General features: G+C 35.2%; 1 protein-coding gene across 8 annotated transcripts in view; it reads left to right on the top strand.

Moving 5' to 3' along the window:
* The window catches only part of cno (adherens junction formation factor afadin), a 35307-nt gene that overhangs the window by 10298 nt on the left and 3438 nt on the right, over window positions 1-21571 (top strand). For 3 of the 8 annotated variants that reach the window (XM_069046491.1, XM_069046492.1, XM_069046493.1), the window contains exons 2-13: window positions 1215-1334; window positions 3617-3916; window positions 3973-4135; window positions 4185-4310; window positions 7178-7426; window positions 14569-14777; window positions 15787-16064; window positions 16153-16299; window positions 16632-17512; window positions 17571-17899; window positions 17952-18273; window positions 19726-21423. In XM_069046491.1, coding sequence (XP_068902592.1) covers window positions 1221-1334; window positions 3617-3916; window positions 3973-4135; window positions 4185-4310; window positions 7178-7426; window positions 14569-14777; window positions 15787-16064; window positions 16153-16299; window positions 16632-17512; window positions 17571-17899; window positions 17952-18273; window positions 19726-21423 — 4816 coding nt within the window. In that variant the 5' untranslated portion in view covers window positions 1215-1220. Of the gene's footprint in view, window positions 1-1214; window positions 1335-3616; window positions 3917-3972; window positions 4136-4184; window positions 4311-7177; window positions 7427-7630; window positions 8023-11605; window positions 11679-14318; window positions 14432-14568; window positions 14778-15786; window positions 16065-16152; window positions 16300-16631; window positions 17513-17570; window positions 17900-17951; window positions 18274-19725; window positions 21424-21571 lie in introns of those variants that run through there. The other 5 variants (XM_069046494.1, XM_069046499.1, XM_069046497.1 and 2 more) reach the window with 5 other exon arrangements.

Here is a 21571-nt window from a genome sequence, read left to right as displayed (position 1 = left end):
TTTGTTTGAAACGTTTAATTTAATAGATATCATGCATCAAGCACAATCAAATAAAATTTGTTGATTGGGTTTTTATTATTACACAGACACGACTGTACTGCAAGTTGCAAAAATAAAAAAGGTCAAATCCTTGACTCACAAAGAATTTACACTAGATATTGGTAAAATCCAATATGGGTTTATTTACATATGTGAAGTGTAGCGTACACACGCGAGATCACCATTTACAATTTACAGATCTAGACATTTAGGAGACTCCTAGATAAAGATAAAAAGAATAAAGAATATTTACCAAGAATGTAGATCCAAATAAAGTATTTATATCCAATGAAATCAGCGTAACTCAAGGATGATAAATCAGAAGTAGCTCAGGCTTGGGGGCTGTGACCATCTCTGTGAATGCAAATAATTAAGTTATGACGTGTTAAGCCATGAAATCCTCTGCTTTGCATTTCTGCATTCCGGAAATGTTTTAAAACGCTGGTTTAATTTTTTCCTGAGATAGCGGGTCATCTCAGGACCATTGTACGAAACATACTTTAAAAATATTGTTTAGCAAAAATAACTGAAAGAAATAAAATTAAGATAAGAAATAAAGAGAAAAGATGCGAGTTTTTGTAGTAGGTGCAATTTCTCATGGGTAATTTATTTGATGCGTTGTAGCAAGCAGCTGACTGACATGACTCGTGTGTTTAACAAGCATAGATTTGTTTAGCACAACATAAAAGAATGTGTCAAATAACGTGGGGATAAAGCAGAAGTCTTTTGGTGACTTGAATCTCTCTTGTTTAACCGTAACAGGAACATCAAGGCGAAGAAAAAAAATGCAAATCGAACAGAGAATTTCAGGGGATCGTAGCTATTGTTAAAATTTCCACAAAACGCACCGTCGGCATCATAACAATGACAAAATAATTTCAACATAACAAGGAACTGTCCCGTATACAAGTTCGCTGGAATTGAACTGACATATTTTTGTCCTGACAAAATCAAAACGCTTGTTGAGAACCTGTTATTAAAAGAACTACTGACGTTATTCCCACGACGGACGCGTTAATGACAACTTCCTAAGCTACCCTTAAAGGATGAGGGCGGTAGTCCAAGCGTAACAACCCTTCCGCTTCTATGAACAAATTTTTATGCGCAACACGAACAAGTAAACCGGAAGTCTGGTCATTTCGTTGCATGTATTATTATTATTTTTTTCTTTTCAGACGTCGATGCACGGTAACAGTAGCGACCGCAGAGCCCTCGAAAGAGAGGCTCTGCGAAACGTCATCAACCAGTGGAACGCCAATCGACTGGATCTTTTCGAGCTGTCCGAACCCAATGAGGTAAACGATAACCTTGTTTTCTATTATATTTATTCGCATAACCATGTCTAAAAAAAATCTGAAAATGACAACGTTCGACTAATAAAAGCACCGTTTTCGTTACGGTGCAATGGGGAACTTGATCCAATTTCAGACGTTGCTTTACGTCATTGTCTTTGTTGGAGGTTGCAAGTAGTCTGACAAGACAAAATTACCATAAACAGTATTTGAATAGGTCGTTGGTTCGTGCAAGAAGTTGTTATAATGACACAAGAATGTTCAATAAGTTCAGTTATTCAATATGGTTGGATGAATTTGGACAATACGCCGTGGGTACTTCCTCGGGCTGGTCCAATCAACCGACCGTGTCTCCCGTTTCACATATCCCTTACTGGGGCGAGGTCTTCCTTGCATTATTTATCTGTAAACATTGACTGATTCTTGGAAATTATCTTATCAACAGGTGTTCAACTTGTTTGTGAATGTTTCACCACCACCACCACCGCATGGGAAAAACAGAGTCAGCCTTAAACACTACAAAATCTAATTTTCTCTAGAAGAATTTTGAAAATATTTTTTTACTATGTACTATACTGAGTGTTATGGGAGACTACGTAATAAATTTAACCACCAATAGGTGTATAATTTGAACCCTAAAATTCATACCCGGTCATGTATTTTTGTACTCATAGCCTCAAAATCGGTATTTCCCTCTTGTCCTCCGAGTGCGGAAACAACGATTTCCCGCACACCGTGTTTTTTACTTTGCAACAGAATCTAGGGGAAATTGCATTGTAAGGTTGGTGTTTAATAAGGTAGACAGACGGAAACGTCAATTCACTTTGAACAAAATGGACGTTTCGTCACATTTGCAATTGTAAAATTAATTCTCATCAACACAAAAGAAAACCAATTCAAAAAGGTAAGAGTAATGACAGGGGAAGAATTTCTTCGACGTGTTGTGTGATTGCAGTAGACGGCACCGCCGCTTTAAATTTTAATAATGTAGTAATCAGCGCGGAAGGTGCTACCAACCCAATAGTGAAAAATTACCAATGTTTAATCATTTACATTTTTAAATATTTTTGAACTATTCGTTACAAAAAATATTGTACCTAACTTTTGCGGGAAGAAATGTCCCGCAATCGTACTAATGCAGCACTCCCTGGGGTCGTGCCTCAAACAAAGTACTCACGCAGGAAATTTCACTTTCCGCATACGTTAGGTAAATAACTATTACACATCCATTGATAACGAAGAATGAAAAAAAATTACTCGAATGAAAAACAGTAAAAACTGTTAGCATTAGAACAGCGGTGATTCTTTCTTCAAAAAAGCTGTAAAGTTTTTATCGCACAAAAACATTTTCACTCGTTCTTTCGTTTAAGTTGATGAGCGAAGTGTCAAATTAGGGATTAGAAAAATGTAAAAAAAATATTCGATTAAAAAAAGATCAATATGTAAAAAATGTTTATTTTAAAAGTTCTATTGGTGATTAAATTTATTACGTATGTATGTATGTATTCTTGTATAATGTTTGAAACGAGTACATACAGATATTAACATTTTTTAAACATAATTTTGAACGTCTCAGTTATGTGATGGGAAACTTGACTTTGAAGCCAGGTAAAACGTATAAAAATTCAGAAAGTAGGTGAAGAGTTGATGCATTTCCTTTTGTTACTTTCACGAATATAATATCATCTGAAATTTAAATCAGATAATGTTAGAGTTTAAGAAAATAACAAAGATGTTCAAGCTTTTCAACCGTTAGATATACGGTGAATCTAAACAAGAACGATGACATAACGTCTTTTTAAACCACAGCATTACGTTATTAAATTTTGCAAATGTTGTAATACATATATGGCGTGTAAAATGAAAAACAGTCCTTCAGCACTGATTCTTGTCGTCTGATTTTGACGAAGGAATTTATGCACCTGTGTCTGTGGGAAAGAGGCGTGTCTTAAATACTATGATGCGTAGTAGTCGGTTACTATTTACTTGACAAGGTAAAGGACAATGACCTCATTTGTTTCTAATGTCCTAATCAACTTTTATTAATTACGTTGTTAGAGTATGGTACAATTATTTAGTAATGTTGTCACATTAGAAACGGTATGGAAGTTTGATAATTACCACAGAGTAGTCAGTCTACTTGCATTCTTCAACGATGCTATAACGGTTTAATAATTTGCGAAATTTTTATCTTTAACAGTCCACCTAGCGTTTGAGTAAATTACTGTGTGAAAGTTTGACACATTTAGAAATGTTCTAAAAGTTTTTTTCTTGCTTTGTTGCAGGATTTGGAGTTTCATGGTGTTATGCGGTTTTACTTTCAAGATTCTGGACAAAAAGTAGCAACAAAATGTATAAGAGTAGCCTCAGATGCTACAGTGGAAGATGTGATAGGAACTTTGGTAGAAAAGTTCAGGCCAGACATGAGAATGTTGTCTGTTCCATCCTATGCTCTCTATGAATTGCATGAAGGATGTCCAGAAAGGAGAATGTTACCTGACGAAAAACCACTCCTAGTGCAACTCAACTGGCACGTTGACGATAGAGAGGGAAGGTTTTTACTGAAAAATATTGATGATAAAACTGTAAGATATCTTGATTCAAAATTTTCATTAATATAATAAAATGTTCTATTTTCCAGGCGAATTCTGTTGGATCTCTTGACTCAAATGCTAGTTTTAGACGAAAATTATCGAAAAGAGAAAAGAAACAATTAAAAAAACAAGAAAAACTCTCGAGAATGAAAAGCGAAAATGGTGATATTAATGACAAGGAAGACGGAGTAGCGGAAAAATTATATACAGGTTTGTTTTTCGGATTTTATAATTTCATTGATAATAGTGTATTTTTTAGAATTACCTGAAACCTCATTTACAAGGTCAATATCAAATCCAGAGGCGGTGATGAGGAGACGACGGCAACAAAAATTAGAAAAAAAGTTGCAACAATTTAGGTCGAAAGATGGAGGACCTGATACAGGTAATTATGAATTATATATTTTGGTATAATTTAAATGATGTAAGTATGTATTTTGCATTTTCACTGCAGTAAAAAAACTTTTTAAAATATAATGACAAATTAAAATGTTTCGTGTGCTGTTAAGGTATTTTTAACGGAAATATGCATCCACTAAACGTTTGTTATTTGTGGAAGTATATATTTTGAAACCATGAAACAGGTAGTTTTGGTGGGTTCCACTCATTTGGTCGCTTAAATAATAACTAGTAATTTTGTATTTAAAAGAAGTATGTAATTAGTTTTAATTTGCTTTAGAGATGACCGATGTTGTCCGCGAATATCCGAATACCTCGATTACTAGCATTGTGTATTCAAGATTCGAGATTGCGTCATTACTCTGATTAAGAAAAGTTTCAAGAAAAAGTGGTTGATAAAGTTGAAGCATTTTAAAAATATATATCGAAATTTAAGGAAGTAGTGAGATTTTTTTGTTGTTTTGATTAAAATCTGCAGTAGATGAGAAATTATAATTGATTTCTTATCAATTTAAAATGAATACTCTGTTGGAATATTGGAGATTCGAATAATTCCAAAACAGTTCCGTCTCTGTTTTGATGTATAAAAACGGGTTTAATAACATATTTAAACACCAAGCAATCAAATTTTATGTGTTTCAGCTGAAATTAGCAATAAATTCTGTACATATGTTAACAATAAATGCACTGGTGACTAAACATTCAAAGAATTTGGATGAACTAAATTCAAAGACCCAGATAATTTTAAATATTGTAGTAAAAAAAAATTATCACGTAATATTTCTTGTGAAGCTGCTCTGTAATGTACACAATTTACACATTTTTTAAATGTGTACTGTAATAGGCAGTGTTGTCGTACGAAGTTTATAATAATATTAGTTGGATCTGTTCGAATTAGTGCTTTGGCGAAAATTGAAATATTTACCAAAATACATTTAAGGTAAAAAAATATTGAGTCTTAATTACAAACACCATGTAATGCCAACGAATGTTGCAGTATTTTTTCAGTTTCATTGTAATAATCCACAGGTTAGTATTATTCTATATAAATTGCATACCAAAAAACTCCGATGCAAGTAAAAGTAATGCTGCAGCACGATATCGAATATAAATCCTTCTCTAACAATGAGATACATTTGTAGTTGTAATTGTTATAGCAATTTACATCTGAATCATAGTAAAAAATAAATTAAAAAAATATAAAGCCTAGCACTGCAACTAAACAAAGCTTTTGAGGTCGCATTTGGGGAAAAGATTTTGTGGATAATTAATTTTTTAGTGTCACATTTAAGGGTCTAACCGTAACATCGCACATACACGAGTACACATAAATATATGACGTTAGAAATAGTGTACTATCCCACTTTCTTCATGAGTCAACGGCAAATAAATCTTCTAAGAATTGGTTGATACCTTGAGAAAAAGTATATTACCCTCTAAAGAATAATCATCTCCACAAAGTTGTTGTTTTGGTTTCGCTAATCCTCGCTAATCAGTAATCACTAATCACGTACTCGATTGTTAAATTCATCTTTTTTTTAATGTTCATCTGTTTGACTTTTAAGAGTTACAGATGAGACCTAATATGTTAATGCTTATTGTTTATTATTTATTAAACTTAATTATTTTTACAAACTCTGATTAGTGATTACAAGAAAGAGTGTTGGTAAATTATTATTAAAAAATTTAAAACCTCAGGAAAATCGTAAAATTTATTTCACATGAAATTACTTAGAGGTTTTGTACAAAAACTAAGGATAATTTAATGAGAAAAAATACTAAACTATTTTATAGTACATACTTGATTTTTAACAATAGTAAAAATGACCGGTCCTGATTGACTGATTGACTCCTTATACGTTTGATTGTCAAAATAAGAAAAAAGTAGTTAAACTTTTAGTAAGCTAAATAAAATAACTATGAAAAACCCATTTTCTTTTAATTTTAATTTTTTGCCGAAATTCATAATAGCGTTATGTGATGTTTTTAAGAAAATCGCTCGGACATAACAGCTCGATTTTATTTCGAAAAATGCCATCCTGGGATGCGCAATTTGTTTACATGACGTCACTGGTTTTGCGTAATGACGTCATCACCAATGTTATTAAATGACAACCCCCACTTTTGCTTTTCTTTCTGATAGACGACCTTCCTACTGCCTAAACGACGAATGAAAAGAATTGGTGCCTTACATAACAATTTTTTTGAGAAAAAAAATTTAATGGAAATGTTGAAATTGTCTCCCGCCAACCATTTGGCACTCACCGACACTTTGTACACTGCGCTCAATAATGTCAGGGCTTATTTGTTCCATTTCAGTGCGAATTCTCTGCCGTAAATCTTCTAAATTGTTTGGTCTATTAAATTAAATTTTTGAAGAAAAAAATTTGTCATTTTCTCAAAAAAATGTTATGTACCAATTTTTTTCATTCATCGTTTAGGTAATAGGAAGGTCAATCAGAAAGAGAAGAAAAAAGTGGAGGTTGTCATTTAATAAAATAATAAATAAGGGACTATTTTGGAGGCACATTACGTGATTCCATACATGATTGTGAGTGAGACATAAGGTGTATCTTCAAAATCAAAGCTAATAAATTATTTTTTACTGGTATATTCATAATTAGTAACCACGTACATATAAACCTAAATTAGTTAGTTGCGGTCAGGAAACATTTTGGTTGTTGATCAGTGTTATAAATTATTGATAACACAATTTGTATCATTTTACTACTTTTGATTATATTCGATAATTACACTTTTTTACTTGTGTGGTAGTGAATCTCCTAAAATTTTAAATATGAATTGTCTTAATTTTAGTGGTTTCACTTTTTTTAGTGTTTTTTTCTTCTGCAGGTGGAACTCTAAAAATCTATGGAGAAGCGCTGTGTAAAGATGTGCCTTACAAAACATTATTATTGTCAGTAAGAGACTGTGCTGGTGCTGTCGTAAGAGAAATGTTAGATAAATATGGCCTCCACAAAACTGATCCCACACAATGGTGCCTTGTCCAAGTTACACAACAACCAGGTGCACCTGATACCGAATACGTTTTAGACGACGACGAGTGTCCTTTATCAATCCTGATGAACTCCCCCAATACAGGTGAGCTTACGACTTGCGTCTTTTTATAGAATTCCCTTAGAGGAATCTAAATAATGTTGAGCTGCATGACAACAGGTGGCGCACCGGTATATTTCTGCGGACAATAAAATAATACATTTTCGTGATTTATAGTCCGGGTTCAATCAGATGTAAATGTCAAAGAACGTGGTGATTTTGTAAGTGTTTTAAGTCGCGGTTATTTTTTATTCCCAATTGGAAGCTGACATCCGCACTATGTCTAACAGCGACCCGGCTTTCCAATCCAGCGTTTTTGTCGTACTCCATTTCTTCTCCTCGGCGTGTAGGTGAGGGGCTCTTGGACTTGAAGTAGCGCATGCTTCAGTGCACACTGTACCTTAAAGCAGTGCGTCATTCTCGGCGAGACTTCGCCGCGATAGGATGATGGTAATGTTTCTTTGAGGAACAAACATGGACAATATCGGTACGAATTTATTTATCCGGGACCAATCCCGCTTTAGTCCGGACCGACCGGACAGTGGTTTTTGTGTTTGCGAAGTGCACCGGCCCTAAAAAGTGACGTTGCCCCTCGGAATATGGTAGTTTTTGTGGAAAGATGATGGACTGGGGCATCAGACGTATGTATATTCAGTGCTTTGTGTTGTTTAGATGCATACGCGACTCAAGCAGGCAAACGAGTTTTCTTATCCAGCGCGCCTGATTTATCGAGTTGATTTTTCGAAAACCAGTCACGCGCGCTCTGCTCTGCGAGCCAGGCTAATATTTTCGGAATTTCATCGGAACTGAAAATGTTCGTGTTGACGTTCATTTCCGTTTGTAAATATGTATATGTGGGGTACAATTAACGGGTGCAACCTGCTGTGGAACTCTGGATGATTGATCGCATTGTTTTTACATCTGACGTTTGAAATTTTTTTGCATGAAAGAAAGAATCGATAATTCATGATTTTAAACTTTTGTAATTCATTTATTTATTTTTGCTGTGCATTTCTTTGCCACTCGATTTAAAGTTTAATTAACTGTTTCGGTTTCGTAAATTTGTGTGGAAATTTTAAAATTGTAGTCAAAACAGTTAGGTATTAAACTCGCCCGATTTTTTAACTTTATTTTAAAGCAGTGAGGAACATAATGTAATCTAGTTCGAGTATTTAAAAATACATAAAAACAGTAGAATGAATAAAGACGTTATTTCCATCCGGTTCTGAGGGAAGCGTTTTATTACATTTCCTTCCCCCAACATTACAAACGTAAACTTTAAGATTGATGATAATTAAATTACCATTCTTTTACTTCGGTTGAAAATTTTTAATTGATTACAACTATGTATGTATTTTTGTTACGTACATAAGTCATTATATGTGGTGATCGGGCTGTATTAGTTTTGCAAGGCCAGTGAGAACAACAGAAGACGGTCATGTCGCAGAAGTGATTACTGGTTACAAATTTTGTAAACTTTTCTTTAAGTTATTGTAAACTGAAATAACATGTTTAATGTAAACATTAAACTGTCACCTGCTTCAAAAAAGCATATTCTCTGGCATAAAAAGATCTTTTAATATTGCCGGATTTTTACGTTATAAATTAAGTAATGCATGAATCAACAGGGGTTTAAAAAAACACAGTTTCTATTTTTCGGATGGTGTTTATTTTCCAAACGAAACATTAATTTGGAAATTTTGTTCCCGATCAGGAGGAAATATTTCTCGTATAGTCTGTGCCAAAATTTAAAAAACCACCACCTGTTGATTTAAGTTGCAAAAAAAAAAAAGAATTATGAACACAGGTACCAATTTTTGTTTATTTGATTGATTTCAATGCAGCAAAATGTGTTCATTTAAATTTCTCCGCAAAGTTGGCGTTGAAGAATCGATTGTGAACGCACCACGGATTACGGATCACGGATCAGCTGTTTAAATCTAACCTCACTTTTTGCGTTGTTTGTGTTTTTTCCCTACATACTGACCAATGGTTCACAATCGACTCTTCAACGCCAACTATGAGAAGAAATTTAAATGAACACCCATATAAGTAGTCAAATTGACGTTTCAAACTCAAACATTTTCCGTTGCTATTCATTTACTAACGGATTAGTCTAAGACAAAAAAAAGTCAGTTATAATATGGTGTGATAATATAACCTACTTTTTTCATTTTCTATTGAACAACAGAATTGGCTGTTGTAATTTTGACGTAGAATGCAGTGTTTTTTTTATTTTGTCGCAGACTACATATACTGTATAGTGTCTTTAACGTGAAAAAGTACAAAGGAATGAAAATCGAAGAATGATACCTGGTTTTATAGAAGTGAAAAGTTGAATTTTGGGTCAAACCTTTCTATGATGTTTATTTTCGTCGTAAAGAAACAAATAGATTATTGTTACCGGTATCAGCTTTTCCTGCCTTCTAAAAGACGTTTGACAAGTGTGTCACATTTAACAAAATTTCCAACTAGATCGGGTGGTTTTCAAATTCCTCTATTTATATTTTTTGACTGTAGTGATAAAATACTGGCCACTGACATTTACCTAATTAGCATCTTTGAAGAGACGTACCTGCATTTATATAATTTCGCAAAACGGTCAGTAGTGGGTAGTTGATTAATTATTTTTGCTTCACTAATTTGAGATGAAGTTAAAATCAATATTATCAGCTATTTTGGTAATAGCCATATTTAGTTGGTTGCGTTCTTTGTTGTGTCATTACTTTATACCTTTTCTTTTACCCTTTTAATCCTTGCGTCATTTTACATCCCTCGCTTTTTTTATACATGGCAAGATTTCAAATTTAGATATATCTACATATACGTATACCCATCCAGCGCTCCAACACCCATAAATAACAAATATTTGCTTAAAAGCACAACATTATAGTTTGTGTATAATGGACATGTTCGTTACGTATATGACAATTAAAGTCTACACGTTTACATGAAGAAAGACCAATTGACAGCTTGTTTGTCGATTTATCCAATGATGATTTGTCCATAATCTAAAAGAACCTATCGAAAACAATTTACAATGCAATATTACATGAGTAAAAAGCTTTTTAAAAACTTTACAAAGGACAAACACCTAACCAAAATAATTACCAAAGATCATTTTTGTGAGTCTAAATTTAAGCTCAATTCTACGTTAGTCCACAATTTACGGAATCAAATTTGCCTCAACAGTCAAATACTCTAAATAGTAATTATTTTTACAAACTTGTGTGCACAGTCGCATTGTCTGCGTATACTCCTCCCATTCGATTTTACTCTCTCAGACTATAACATTTACAAATAATGATTTTCATAGACAGTACGTGCATGCGTACTATTGTTTGGAGTTTGTGAATATTTTATAAAATTCCAATTAAAGATGAAGATTTTTTCAAACACTTGACAAGTTACACTTTACAGGTTGCATGAATTTACTTGTTTACAAAAACAATAAAGATCAGACGCGTTTTTATTGTATACCTACGTTAAGTAGTTACAAGGGGCCTTATGTAACATTTTCAGTTGTAGTAAATGTTTGTGCTAACGACTTGTAGAAAATGCGATAGAATTAGATTTTGAGTCCAACTGAACTTGAGCAAGGAGAGTTCGTCGTTAAGGGGTGGTTGTAGGTTATAGGCTGTCCGCCGTCACCGCATGCCGTGGAGTAGTGCCTTCAAACCTAATTATCGTTGATAGTAGTGGTATTAGTCGATCTCGAACCACCAAAGGTGGACTATCACGCGCCGTCACCGTTCTTCCGTCGTATTTTTTTCAATATTTACAACGGCCGCCGTTTGTGATTCGATTATTTCCGTTGATATCGTAATGTTGTTGAAGTTTGTTCATTTTACTGCCTATTCATCGAAGCTCGTCCATCTTCATGAAGTACACGGCGGCAAACCAAGTCGTGATTGGACACTTGATAAACTAGTGATGTAGTCTTTTTACATTTTACAAATTGCAATTCAGTTCTTTTACTTTGGGCATTATCGTAGTTTCGTTTTAACATTTGAATTATTTAGTTGTTCCTTTCAGTGTTGTCCATTAAACTGTACATATCACTTCTTTTGTTTTACGCTGCACTTTAAATAATGTAAACGTACATGTTCAGTTGTCAAATACGGATTCTTACTTTTTTTTACTTGACTTTCAAGAAATGGTGAACATTTTTCGCCATTTTTGTTAATTTGTTCGTAGTCCACTTTAGAAACTGAAACGAATCTAGAAGAACGAATCAAAATGATGGGATTTAGATCTTACAAGCGACTCAGAAATGCTCAATGCGAAGTCATGTTGGGTACGTTAATCAGTATTTTAATTATTTTTTAACAATACCCAAATACATTATTTAAATGAATATCGATTCTCGTGCTAGAGTTTTACTATTGGAGTTTTAGGAGTCAACATGCTAAAATTTTAATGTAATGCTGTTCATTCTACAGGTGGTGAATAAATAACACCTAATACACAAGGATTTTATAAATACCCAAGCACATAAGAATTTTTCAAATGGTATAACCGTCTGTTAACTTCCGTTTTTCATGAGCGGACCTTGTTAGTACTTTGAAATGAACTCAGTAAGGCAGAACAAAATCAATCTTTCTGTACTTATTATCTAATGAAACGTAATTATAGCGATTATTCTGTACTGAACGACTTCCTCAGCAAAGTAAAGCCATCATACCGTAAATATTTCCTTTGTTTTTTACATAGAATTGTCAATTAATCTGTGCAGTTGTCGGTCAGAGGGGGCGATAGTTTCAGTCACGATTGATTTCTTTTTCCACGTATTTACGACTTTAAGGTAAATGATAATATAGTTGAGTAATCTTTTTTTTTTACTGCGAGATTGGTTTTGGTGCAGGAGTTATCCTAGGGCATGTTCGCGTGTGTAGCTCCAGGTATACGTTTTTTAATGAAGCATACAATAGTGCTAATTATTTCTTTAAGGAATCGGTGCCGGTACGTTAAATATAAATTAAAATCGGTAACCTTGTAACATTTAACTTTTCTTTTTTGTTCCACTTTTCCAGGAAAATACTGATACAAAATTATTTAACCATAGATTCGCACGACGAGGTGAAGTACATATTCTTGGACTGTCTGCGCATGGTCCATAGAGTTTTAATTAAAATTGACAAAGGCAATCTGTCTGAAAGTTTTTCCAACATTAAACGTAATTACAGTTGAGTGCATTAGTCTGTCTTAGTTTTAACTTATTTTCGATATATCTCGTGATAATTAAAATTGCTTTCAACAAAACTATATGATCTTGTTTTGTGTGTTTTCAGTATTTCTTAAAATTAAACCTGATGTGTTGCTTTTTTTGTTGTGTTTTTATTACATTTTCAAAGTTATGAATTAATTAAGGACGGGTATTACCTTTTTTATGTCTTATTAATTTTCCATAATAACAAGTATTCTACTTTCTCGTGCTTCTCCAAACATACAGTGTTATGAAACGCTATAAATTCTAACGTTTCGCGAGTTGGGATCACTCAATTTCCCCTCGGAGAATAGTCTGCAAAAAAAGACAAAAACAAATTTGTCAGAAAAGAAATTTCAGTTCAACGCTGTTTTTTTGATGCCTTAATTCTGTTTTACGAGAGATCACACCGTTGGAAAAGTTAAACGATTGAACACACTTTATGTGCTTAAATTTTATCGAACAAAGAAACGTTTTCATGGAGTTTTGTCCAAACAAACGTATAAATAAATAAGAGAATATGCTTAAATAAATCTAAACGTAATTTAATTATACACACTAAAGTATCATCAAAAGTCTTAAAATATCTTGAACGGATTACGAACGTAACTCAATTGTAAGAAATTAAATACAGGAGCACGGTTGTAAATTTAACCTTTGTATGTTAACTCGAAGTTTAAATTAGTCTCGCTGTTAGTCATTTTAATTGAAATTGGATTGTACATTTTTTATAGAGTATCAATACTTTAAAAGACTCATTAGATCGTCTTATGTGTAACATTCGTTTATATCCGGAGGAAAACCAAAGTTCTTCTGTAGAATATTTTACGATATGGTACAAAATGTGGGTCCAAAATTATTTGTAGATTTTTTTGTGGCAGTTTCCTACGTTGGACTTTATACAATTCTGCTGCTTCACGAAATGCCTGTGATATTCAGAATTATGATAGAACTAATTTCCGTCGCTTCCAGTTATTTCTGGAGTTGTTTGGCGCATTGCAGGTTGATAGCGTACTGGAAAATTAAAAGCGGGATATGGTAAAAGGGAATGAAGTCTGATCTCGTTTAAGTATGATTAACGCAATAAACCGCCTGGAAAATAAATTTTCGTTTTATTTTCGCCGTTGTTTGGATAGATTTATCGAGGGGTGATGATGTCTAGCTGTGAACACATCCACACATTTGGAGTGTAGCAGCGAGCTCACCTGCAATTTCACAACTGCGCTCAGAGTTCCACATCGACACACATGAAAGATAGATAGCGCCAGAAGAACGATTTCCGATAATTTTCGATATTCGGATGTTATAAAAGCAGCTCCCATATTTTAGCAAATAAATCTTTTAAATGTGCGCGAAAACAATATTGACGTACGCATTTTTAAAAATTGTCTTCGCCACCGATAGTTACGTAGTTACTGTTAATTATTAACTCGCGTGGATAATTTATACATACCTATCTGTGTTTGTGAGTAGAATTTTGGAAATAATGTTGCCTTTTGGATAGACCTAGTTTTTGTGAGGACGATCCAACTAAATACGTAAGTTTCGGTCGCTAAATTTAAGCATCGATTTATTCACACATGTCACACGTGATGATATCCTAATAGTTCTATTGTGTTTCTGTAACTTGTCTGCAGATGTTTTTCCTTCAACTTGGAAGTTAAATATTTGTGAACTTCCACAAGTAGGTTGCTAAAACGCGTAAACTGTAAATACAAGCATTTCAAAGCTTCAGATTGCTGCGAATTCTATTTTCTGATCCACACGTGCAAAGTGTTTTACTTGCAGCGGACGTGTTGTCAGTGTCAACGTTATGAATGCCTTCAAAATTGTGCCACGATTCGGTCTGTTTACCATTTGATTTTTTTCCCAAAAGCGACGATTCTTTTCATTTTACTGTTTTGATAATATCTACGTAACAATCAAACAATGTCGTACAAGTGCTTTGTCAGAGCGGAATTAAATATTGACTTACTTTTAGGCTCTATCATGTTTCACGTGAGAAGAAGACCAGCAGATTGCGCCCCGCGAAAAAGGAAAAAGAAGCCAGGGGCATTAGGTGCAAATGCAACAAATCCTCGCGATGTTAGGGATGCTGTACCGCTTTTGGTTGAACTGGGACCAGATGGATCTGCACCCCATCCGGGTGACACCGCAAGGACGATTCGACTCACAAACGATGTCATGGAGGTAAGTTTGTAAATAAAAATGTTTTCTGTGTATTATTGAATTTGGCCCGATTTATTGGCAGCTATTAAAATTTAGTGGAATTGTCTGGCCAAGAAAATTGAGATTTTTGTTTTGATCACAATAAAAACGTAAACTATAATCGTAATATAATGAACGGCACGTCGTATTAAAATGAAACGGGTTTTGGTTTTACAAAATTATGCTCTGCGAGAATGAAGGAGACAAAACGAAAGGCTATCATTTAGAAAATAAGTGTCTTCAAACAGAAAACAGGAAAATGTCGCGACACAACTACTGGAATTTAAATCGTTTCTAGTTGAAAATAACTTTCTTTGTGGAAATATATTTCATTATCTTAAATGCAGCTTAACATTAATTCGGTCCGTTTGTTTATAAAGCAGATTTATTATGTTCGGGACCCAAGTGCAATTTATGAAAATGTAATTCGTTGAATTGTTGATAAATCTATTTAAAGGGGAGATGGTGTATCTATTTTTAAGTTCTATACTGCTCTTCAATATTTATATTCTCGTTACAGACGTCACGGTTCATATTAATCCAAGTCGTAAGTCTAACCACATCAAATATTTAAATCCATTCTAATCGATCGAAGTTGTAAAATTTTTCGGAAAATATTGATGCACGAGTTCGCAGCAACATCGATTCCATCTCTATTTTCCACGTCAATGATATGCATTCATGACGTGCCTCTATAATTAAGATTCATTATATTCATTTGGGAGCGTTCAGCCTTTTTAACCAGTAGATTACTATTCAATTATCTAAATTAACTCCCAATTTGATGATACCGAGGAAAGTGCAAACGTCTGGTGTTTTTCATGTGGTGTCATGTGCCATGTGGATTTTGTTATTGTGGGAACGAATATCGAAAGAACAACGATCAAATTCAGTCAGCCACTGACACAAGCACTATAAGCACCTCAAGTGTTAGACCCTCTGTATTTTAAACTGTCAGATTTTATAACGCCAAGACCTGTGTTTTTTGTAGGTTGGATCCGCGAACGGTATAGCCCTTCAGTTGTACGGCCCTCACATCCAACCCCGACATTGCGTCATCACAAACACCGACGGAGTTACGTCGTTAACACCTTGTCATGCAGACGCCCATACTTACGTCAACGGACAACGAATCCATCAGACAACAATTTTAAATCATGGGAGTCTTGTTAAGTTCGGAAATAGCAACACGTATCGGTTTTTGGATCCGGCACACGAAGAGAGAATCAGGCATCCAGCAGTTATGGATAATGCTAGGATATATGATAGGTGGGTTGAATATTTGTTTCATGCATGAGCACCGCTTGGTTTTTCTTTTTTGTTGCTTTATTTTAAGTTGCTTTGTGTAATAATATAGCCGGTCTCCTCGTGCACTAAGCCCCGCCGAACCCTCCAGAGAAAATATCGAAACCACATTTGATTTGGAAGGAAATGTAGAAACCATTTCTACAGCCAGCGGAGCCAGAGAAGATAACAGATCTTTAGGATCTTCGTCCGAAAATAGGTCAGTGATTAGGCGTTTTATAGTACTCGTAATCAGCAAATTAACAGCCTAGTTGCAGTTTTGTGATTCACTATTGATTATATCTGTTTTCTTTTATTATTATGTAATGAAATAGAAAATACACACATTATAGCACAGGCAACTTTTTTTTGTGTACTGAGTGTCCAGTAAAAAATTTTGACATTGAATATAATATCATTAAATGAAACTTATAAAAATGTAATGTCGTTTTTGCCATAAATACTTTCATTTCCGTTAATTGTTTGAAATTAAAATGAATAACAAATTATTATTCCCTGATTTAATTCCTGTTTTCCTCATTTTCCGCACAGGCTGAGCGGTATGGACAGGTACCCTCGCGGTCAGGACCCCATTCTTCCAGCAGTACTCGAGTTCCCCGAAGAACCTCAAGAACAATTTTTAGCTCGCGTCATCACGCATCTGGACGTAACGACACCAACATTTCGATTAGCGCCCGCCTACACCTTGTATCTTTGCGCCCGTTACCGAGCATCGACTCATTATCGACCCGAATTGACACCAACAGAACGTGCCCACAAGCTCACGGTCCTTCTTCAACATGCAGCTATGTTAATTAGGCACACGGTGCAAGATAGGAGCACTGAGAGCACATCGCAAGCGTTTTGGTTGGCCAACGCCAGCGAGTTGTTACATTTTCTAAAATCCGACCGGCACGTCAGCGCTTTTTCAATACAGGCCCAGGACACACTTGCTGATGCTGTACAGTTAGCTTTTAAAAATCTAGTTGCATGTTTAACGGACGAATTGAATGCGGCCATGGCGCATTTGATGTCTGTGGCCGGAGACGATCATCCAAGAGAAGTTATAAACATTTTAAGTGGTGCTATGAATCTTCTGCGAAAATGTCGAGTCAATGCAGCTTTAACGATACAGTTATTTTCTCAGTTGTTTCACTGGATTTCTGCGAAAGCATTGGCGAACGTCATTAGCAACAATAATTTATGTACCAGAAGTTTCGGAAATAAACTTCTTAATAGATTGAGAAATTTGCAAGCATGGGCTGAATCGCAAGGCTTAGAATTGGCAGCAGAATGCCATCTTGCCAAGATAGTCCAGTGTGCGCATTTAATGCAGGCACCTAAATACACACCCGAGGAATTAGCCAGCTTATCATCCGCGTGCTTCAAATTAAATTCAATGCAACTAGGTGCTCTACTGAGGCAATATAAAGGTAATGAATGCCACCCACAGTAACGGTTGCGTGAATATTTAATAAAATTTTAATTTAGCTGAACCTGGCGAAAAGTTAGCTCCACCACCTCTTCTCGAACAAGCAGCTAAAGCTGCTGAAAGCGTCGCAGATGAATTGGCACGAGCCGAAGGACGAGAAGTCACACTCTACGAAGATCCAGCGCCACCTCTGCAACTTTTACTCCCGGACGACGGTTTTAGTTGCGACGTTGTACAAGGGGTTCCACCGGGACTTGCTGATTTTTTACATCCTTTGCAAGCGTCGGGTCTTTGTCGCTTGGCTGCACAACCGACAAGTTCCGGACACTGGACTGTTTACATGTCAGCACCGAGGCCACCAAGCGCGCTGAGTACGACTCAACCAGAGGTTAGTTTTTCAGGTTTGAAAATATGCACGAAAAGTACAATTGGGTGTTTAGGTCCAAGTTATAAGACTACACAAGGCTGGTGGTGGCATGGGTTTGTCTATAGTGGCAGCGAAAGGAGCAGGTCAGGAGAGATTGGGTATTTATATAAAATCCGTTGTACCGGGAGGAGCTGCAGATAGAGACGGGAGGCTGGCTGCTGGTGACCAGTTACTGTCTGTTGACGGACAATCTCTCTTGGGTATTACTCAAGAAAAGGCCGCGGAGTTTCTTGTGAGGACTGGTAGTGTTGTAACACTTGAAGTAGCCAAAGGGGGTGCTGTTTATCACGGTTTAGCTACGTTGCTCCAACAACCAAGTCCAACCCCTCATCGTGGTAAGATTTTTTTAAATACTAATTTAACTTGATTAAAGTTTAGATAAGACTGTAGTAACATGAAATCTAATTTCACGCTAACAATGTAAAACCTTTTTGTTTCTTCCGTAGGTATTGCTAGGTCAATTTTTTTTGATAAATCCATAATAATTAGGTGACTTAATGTTTAAAAAAGTAAAATTTGCATTTTCGTTTTGATCGATTAAATTAATGAAATGGAAATTTATTGCTACAGCGACATTAATACAAAACTTGATATTTATGCAGGACTTCATGAATATTGCAGACCAAGTTTTTGCTAATTAAATCACCGAGGGCTATACAGGGTGTAATCAAAATAGGCGGAAATATTTTAAGCCGTAAACCACCCAGATATTTGAAGACGATTTGCACTGGCTGAAATTCAAAATCGCCTCATTCCGGCCCGTGGTCGACGCCAGTGAAGTGCAAATGAAAGTGAAATGTTAAAAAAATCTCAACGAAAACAATTGCCACGCAAGAAATTTGACACTGACATTGAATTATGTCGGAAAAACGAACGAGTACAAAGCACTTACTTTTAGCATACCATATTCACAGTAAATGCTGAAAATGTTGTCGTTAATGCGTGATACACGCCTGTGCCCTCCGCAACATTGATTTTAGTTAAACCACGCACTGGGAACGATCTCTGCCACAATCTTTTTGGACGTTTTTGAACTAGATACAACCCTGTCTGGAAACTGTTCCCGGTAGCGTATTTGCGCTTGGACCGCGTTGCCACCCGCAGCACCGTACGCGATCGCCATATCCGTTTATTACAAATAACAAATACACGATTATTAATACACTGCTACTACACTGCACCGTTTGTCGAGCTGCAACTAATAACTGACCTATGCCAACCCAACATCCGATAAAAAAAGATCCTTTTTTTGTCATAAAAAAGTGTATGAAGCGTGTAAAAAGTGAGAGTTCGCTTTTTCTTTACTATTGCTTTTATAATTTCAACTATGAAAGCAGACAGTGGTGTTTGGCCACGTTTTTCAAAAAAGACATATTTACGTGTTTAAATATTTCCATGTATTTTGATTACAGGCTGAATTTATTTCTATAAAATACTCATTTGGAAGCATGTACATATAATAAAAAAATATACGCACAAAAAAGTAATCAATAACAATATTAACACACTATCTTAAGTTTACAAGAAATTGGGTTGCTCATTTGAAATGCACCTCACCTGATGAATTTGTAACAGAATCAAGAGACAAAAGTGTACAAACAAGTTTAAGACGGGTTGATTTATTGAATAATCGAGAAAGACAGAGACTTTTTATTGAAATATTGGTAATCGATTTTTTGTTCGGACCATTCTAAAACGATATATTAAATCTCACAGTGCATACATAAATTTGTTTACCACCTCGTAAGATTATTTCATGAACATTTGTTATATTTTTGTACATGCAGCCGAGGATTTCTATGGTGAATCATACTACGGTCTACAGAGTTCTCAAGAATCTCTGTTCAGCATCAACAGTGGTCGTTTATTTACTCCCCCGGCAACGAAACCGAAAAATAACGTGTTTTTTAACTCAGATGACACTTTGTATAAAAAAGAATCGAGAAAGTTCGCAATACCTCGAATAGAAGTGGAATGTGAACCGGTTTTTAATTTGCAAGTTACAGATTTTTCTGAACCTTCACCAAAAAATATTGTTCTGGGATACGATGAAACCGGTACAAACTTCGAAATGAAAAAAGTTGAGGAATTCGACACGGAACCTCGGATTACCAATAAATCATGGAAGGACAAAGCCAATAACTTTGTGCAACAAAAAAGTTACTCAATCGATATTCACGAGAATCCGTACGTTGATATTGAGCAAGTATGTGACACTGATAAATTTTTGAGTATAAGTGCAAAAAAATTTCGTCAACAGAGGTTGTTTTCATCGTCTTTACAAGATTTGTCGAGTTCTACGTCCAGTATCAATAGTGGAGTGCACGAATCTAATTTGGACTTGAGTCATATAGATCCTGATACCCCAATAAAACATAAAAATTGGAAATCACCTGACGAGGTTCGCCACGGTCAGGTCGATAATCTGTCTAAAAATCTTGAAAACAAAGCTACGAGCTTCCCAGATTTGAATAAGAGCGAATTGTTTGAAAGTAAAAGTAAAAGTGTGAGCGAAGAAAAAATCAATGATAAGCTAACGGAATACGAAAGGCTAGAAGTGTTAAAATTACTGCGTGACTGGAGTTTGAACGGATCGGATTCTAAGAGTGAATGCAGTATACGATTTTCAAAATCGTCAAATCATTTTGAGAAGGAAAACAGTGAAAAATCGGAAAAGTGTATTCTTCAAAATAACTTGCAAAAGAGTTGCGTTAAGTTTTTTTCTGAACCAAGTTTATCACCGAAAAACCATAACGATGATTTTATCGTTATCGCCAAATTTAATTCTGATGATAACATAAAAGATAAAAAAACTGCCGAGTTCGAGTTTATGCACAGGTGTGAGTTTAGAAATTGTATCTTTAACGAAGATTTTGTGTGTAAAAATGGAGCCAACGCCCAAGATGTAAATTCTAACGTAGAAAATAAAATCAGTAAACCGAAAGGTATTCTGAAAAACAGTAAAGAACGTCTACAGGAAACAGAGTGTCTTAATAACCTAACTAATTTACAAAAATCACCAAAGTTGGGCCCAAATGATAGGCGCTACAGTGAAATCATTGAACCAAAATCCTTTAACAGTCAATTGGTTAGATGTGACAGCTTAGAAAGACTAACACATCTGCAGAAAAAATCTAGTGCTTATAAAAAGTTTCCAGAATCGTACGTAGTGAGTAGAAGAAGCAGTTTACTTAGAAATAGTCAAAGAGGCAAAAACTACGGTGATAGTTTTAACAGATCGCCGAAAAAGTCTCCGAAAATAATTGTTTTGAAGAAAAAGTACCTGCCAAAGACTTGGAAAAGTTGCTCTGACATAAAACACAGAAAAACTGTTCGAAAATGTTGTCGCTACGCGAAAAAAAATTGTCCGATAATGAAAAGTTGTGGTGAAGCTTCAAGGAAAACACAGAGTTGCGCGGACATCGAACGGGATTACGCTGCTAGGTTAGCTGCATTACAGGATAACCAAGTTGGCGCTTTTCATTGTAAGATAATGGCATTCAATGTTGCGCACGACTTTATTTTTACTAGTTTAGGCAGCATTGCCCTTTATTTAATTTGATGCAACTCTTTAATATGATGTATTACCCATCCTGTAAGCTTTATTTATAGAGACGCGATAAGAGTGCCGAT

This window comes from Tenebrio molitor, chromosome 5 (genome assembly GCF_963966145.1).
Source record: "Tenebrio molitor chromosome 5, icTenMoli1.1, whole genome shotgun sequence".
In the NCBI taxonomy this organism is placed as follows: Eukaryota; Metazoa; Arthropoda; class Insecta; order Coleoptera; family Tenebrionidae; genus Tenebrio; species Tenebrio molitor.
This window is presented reverse-complemented; position numbering and strand designations above follow the sequence as displayed.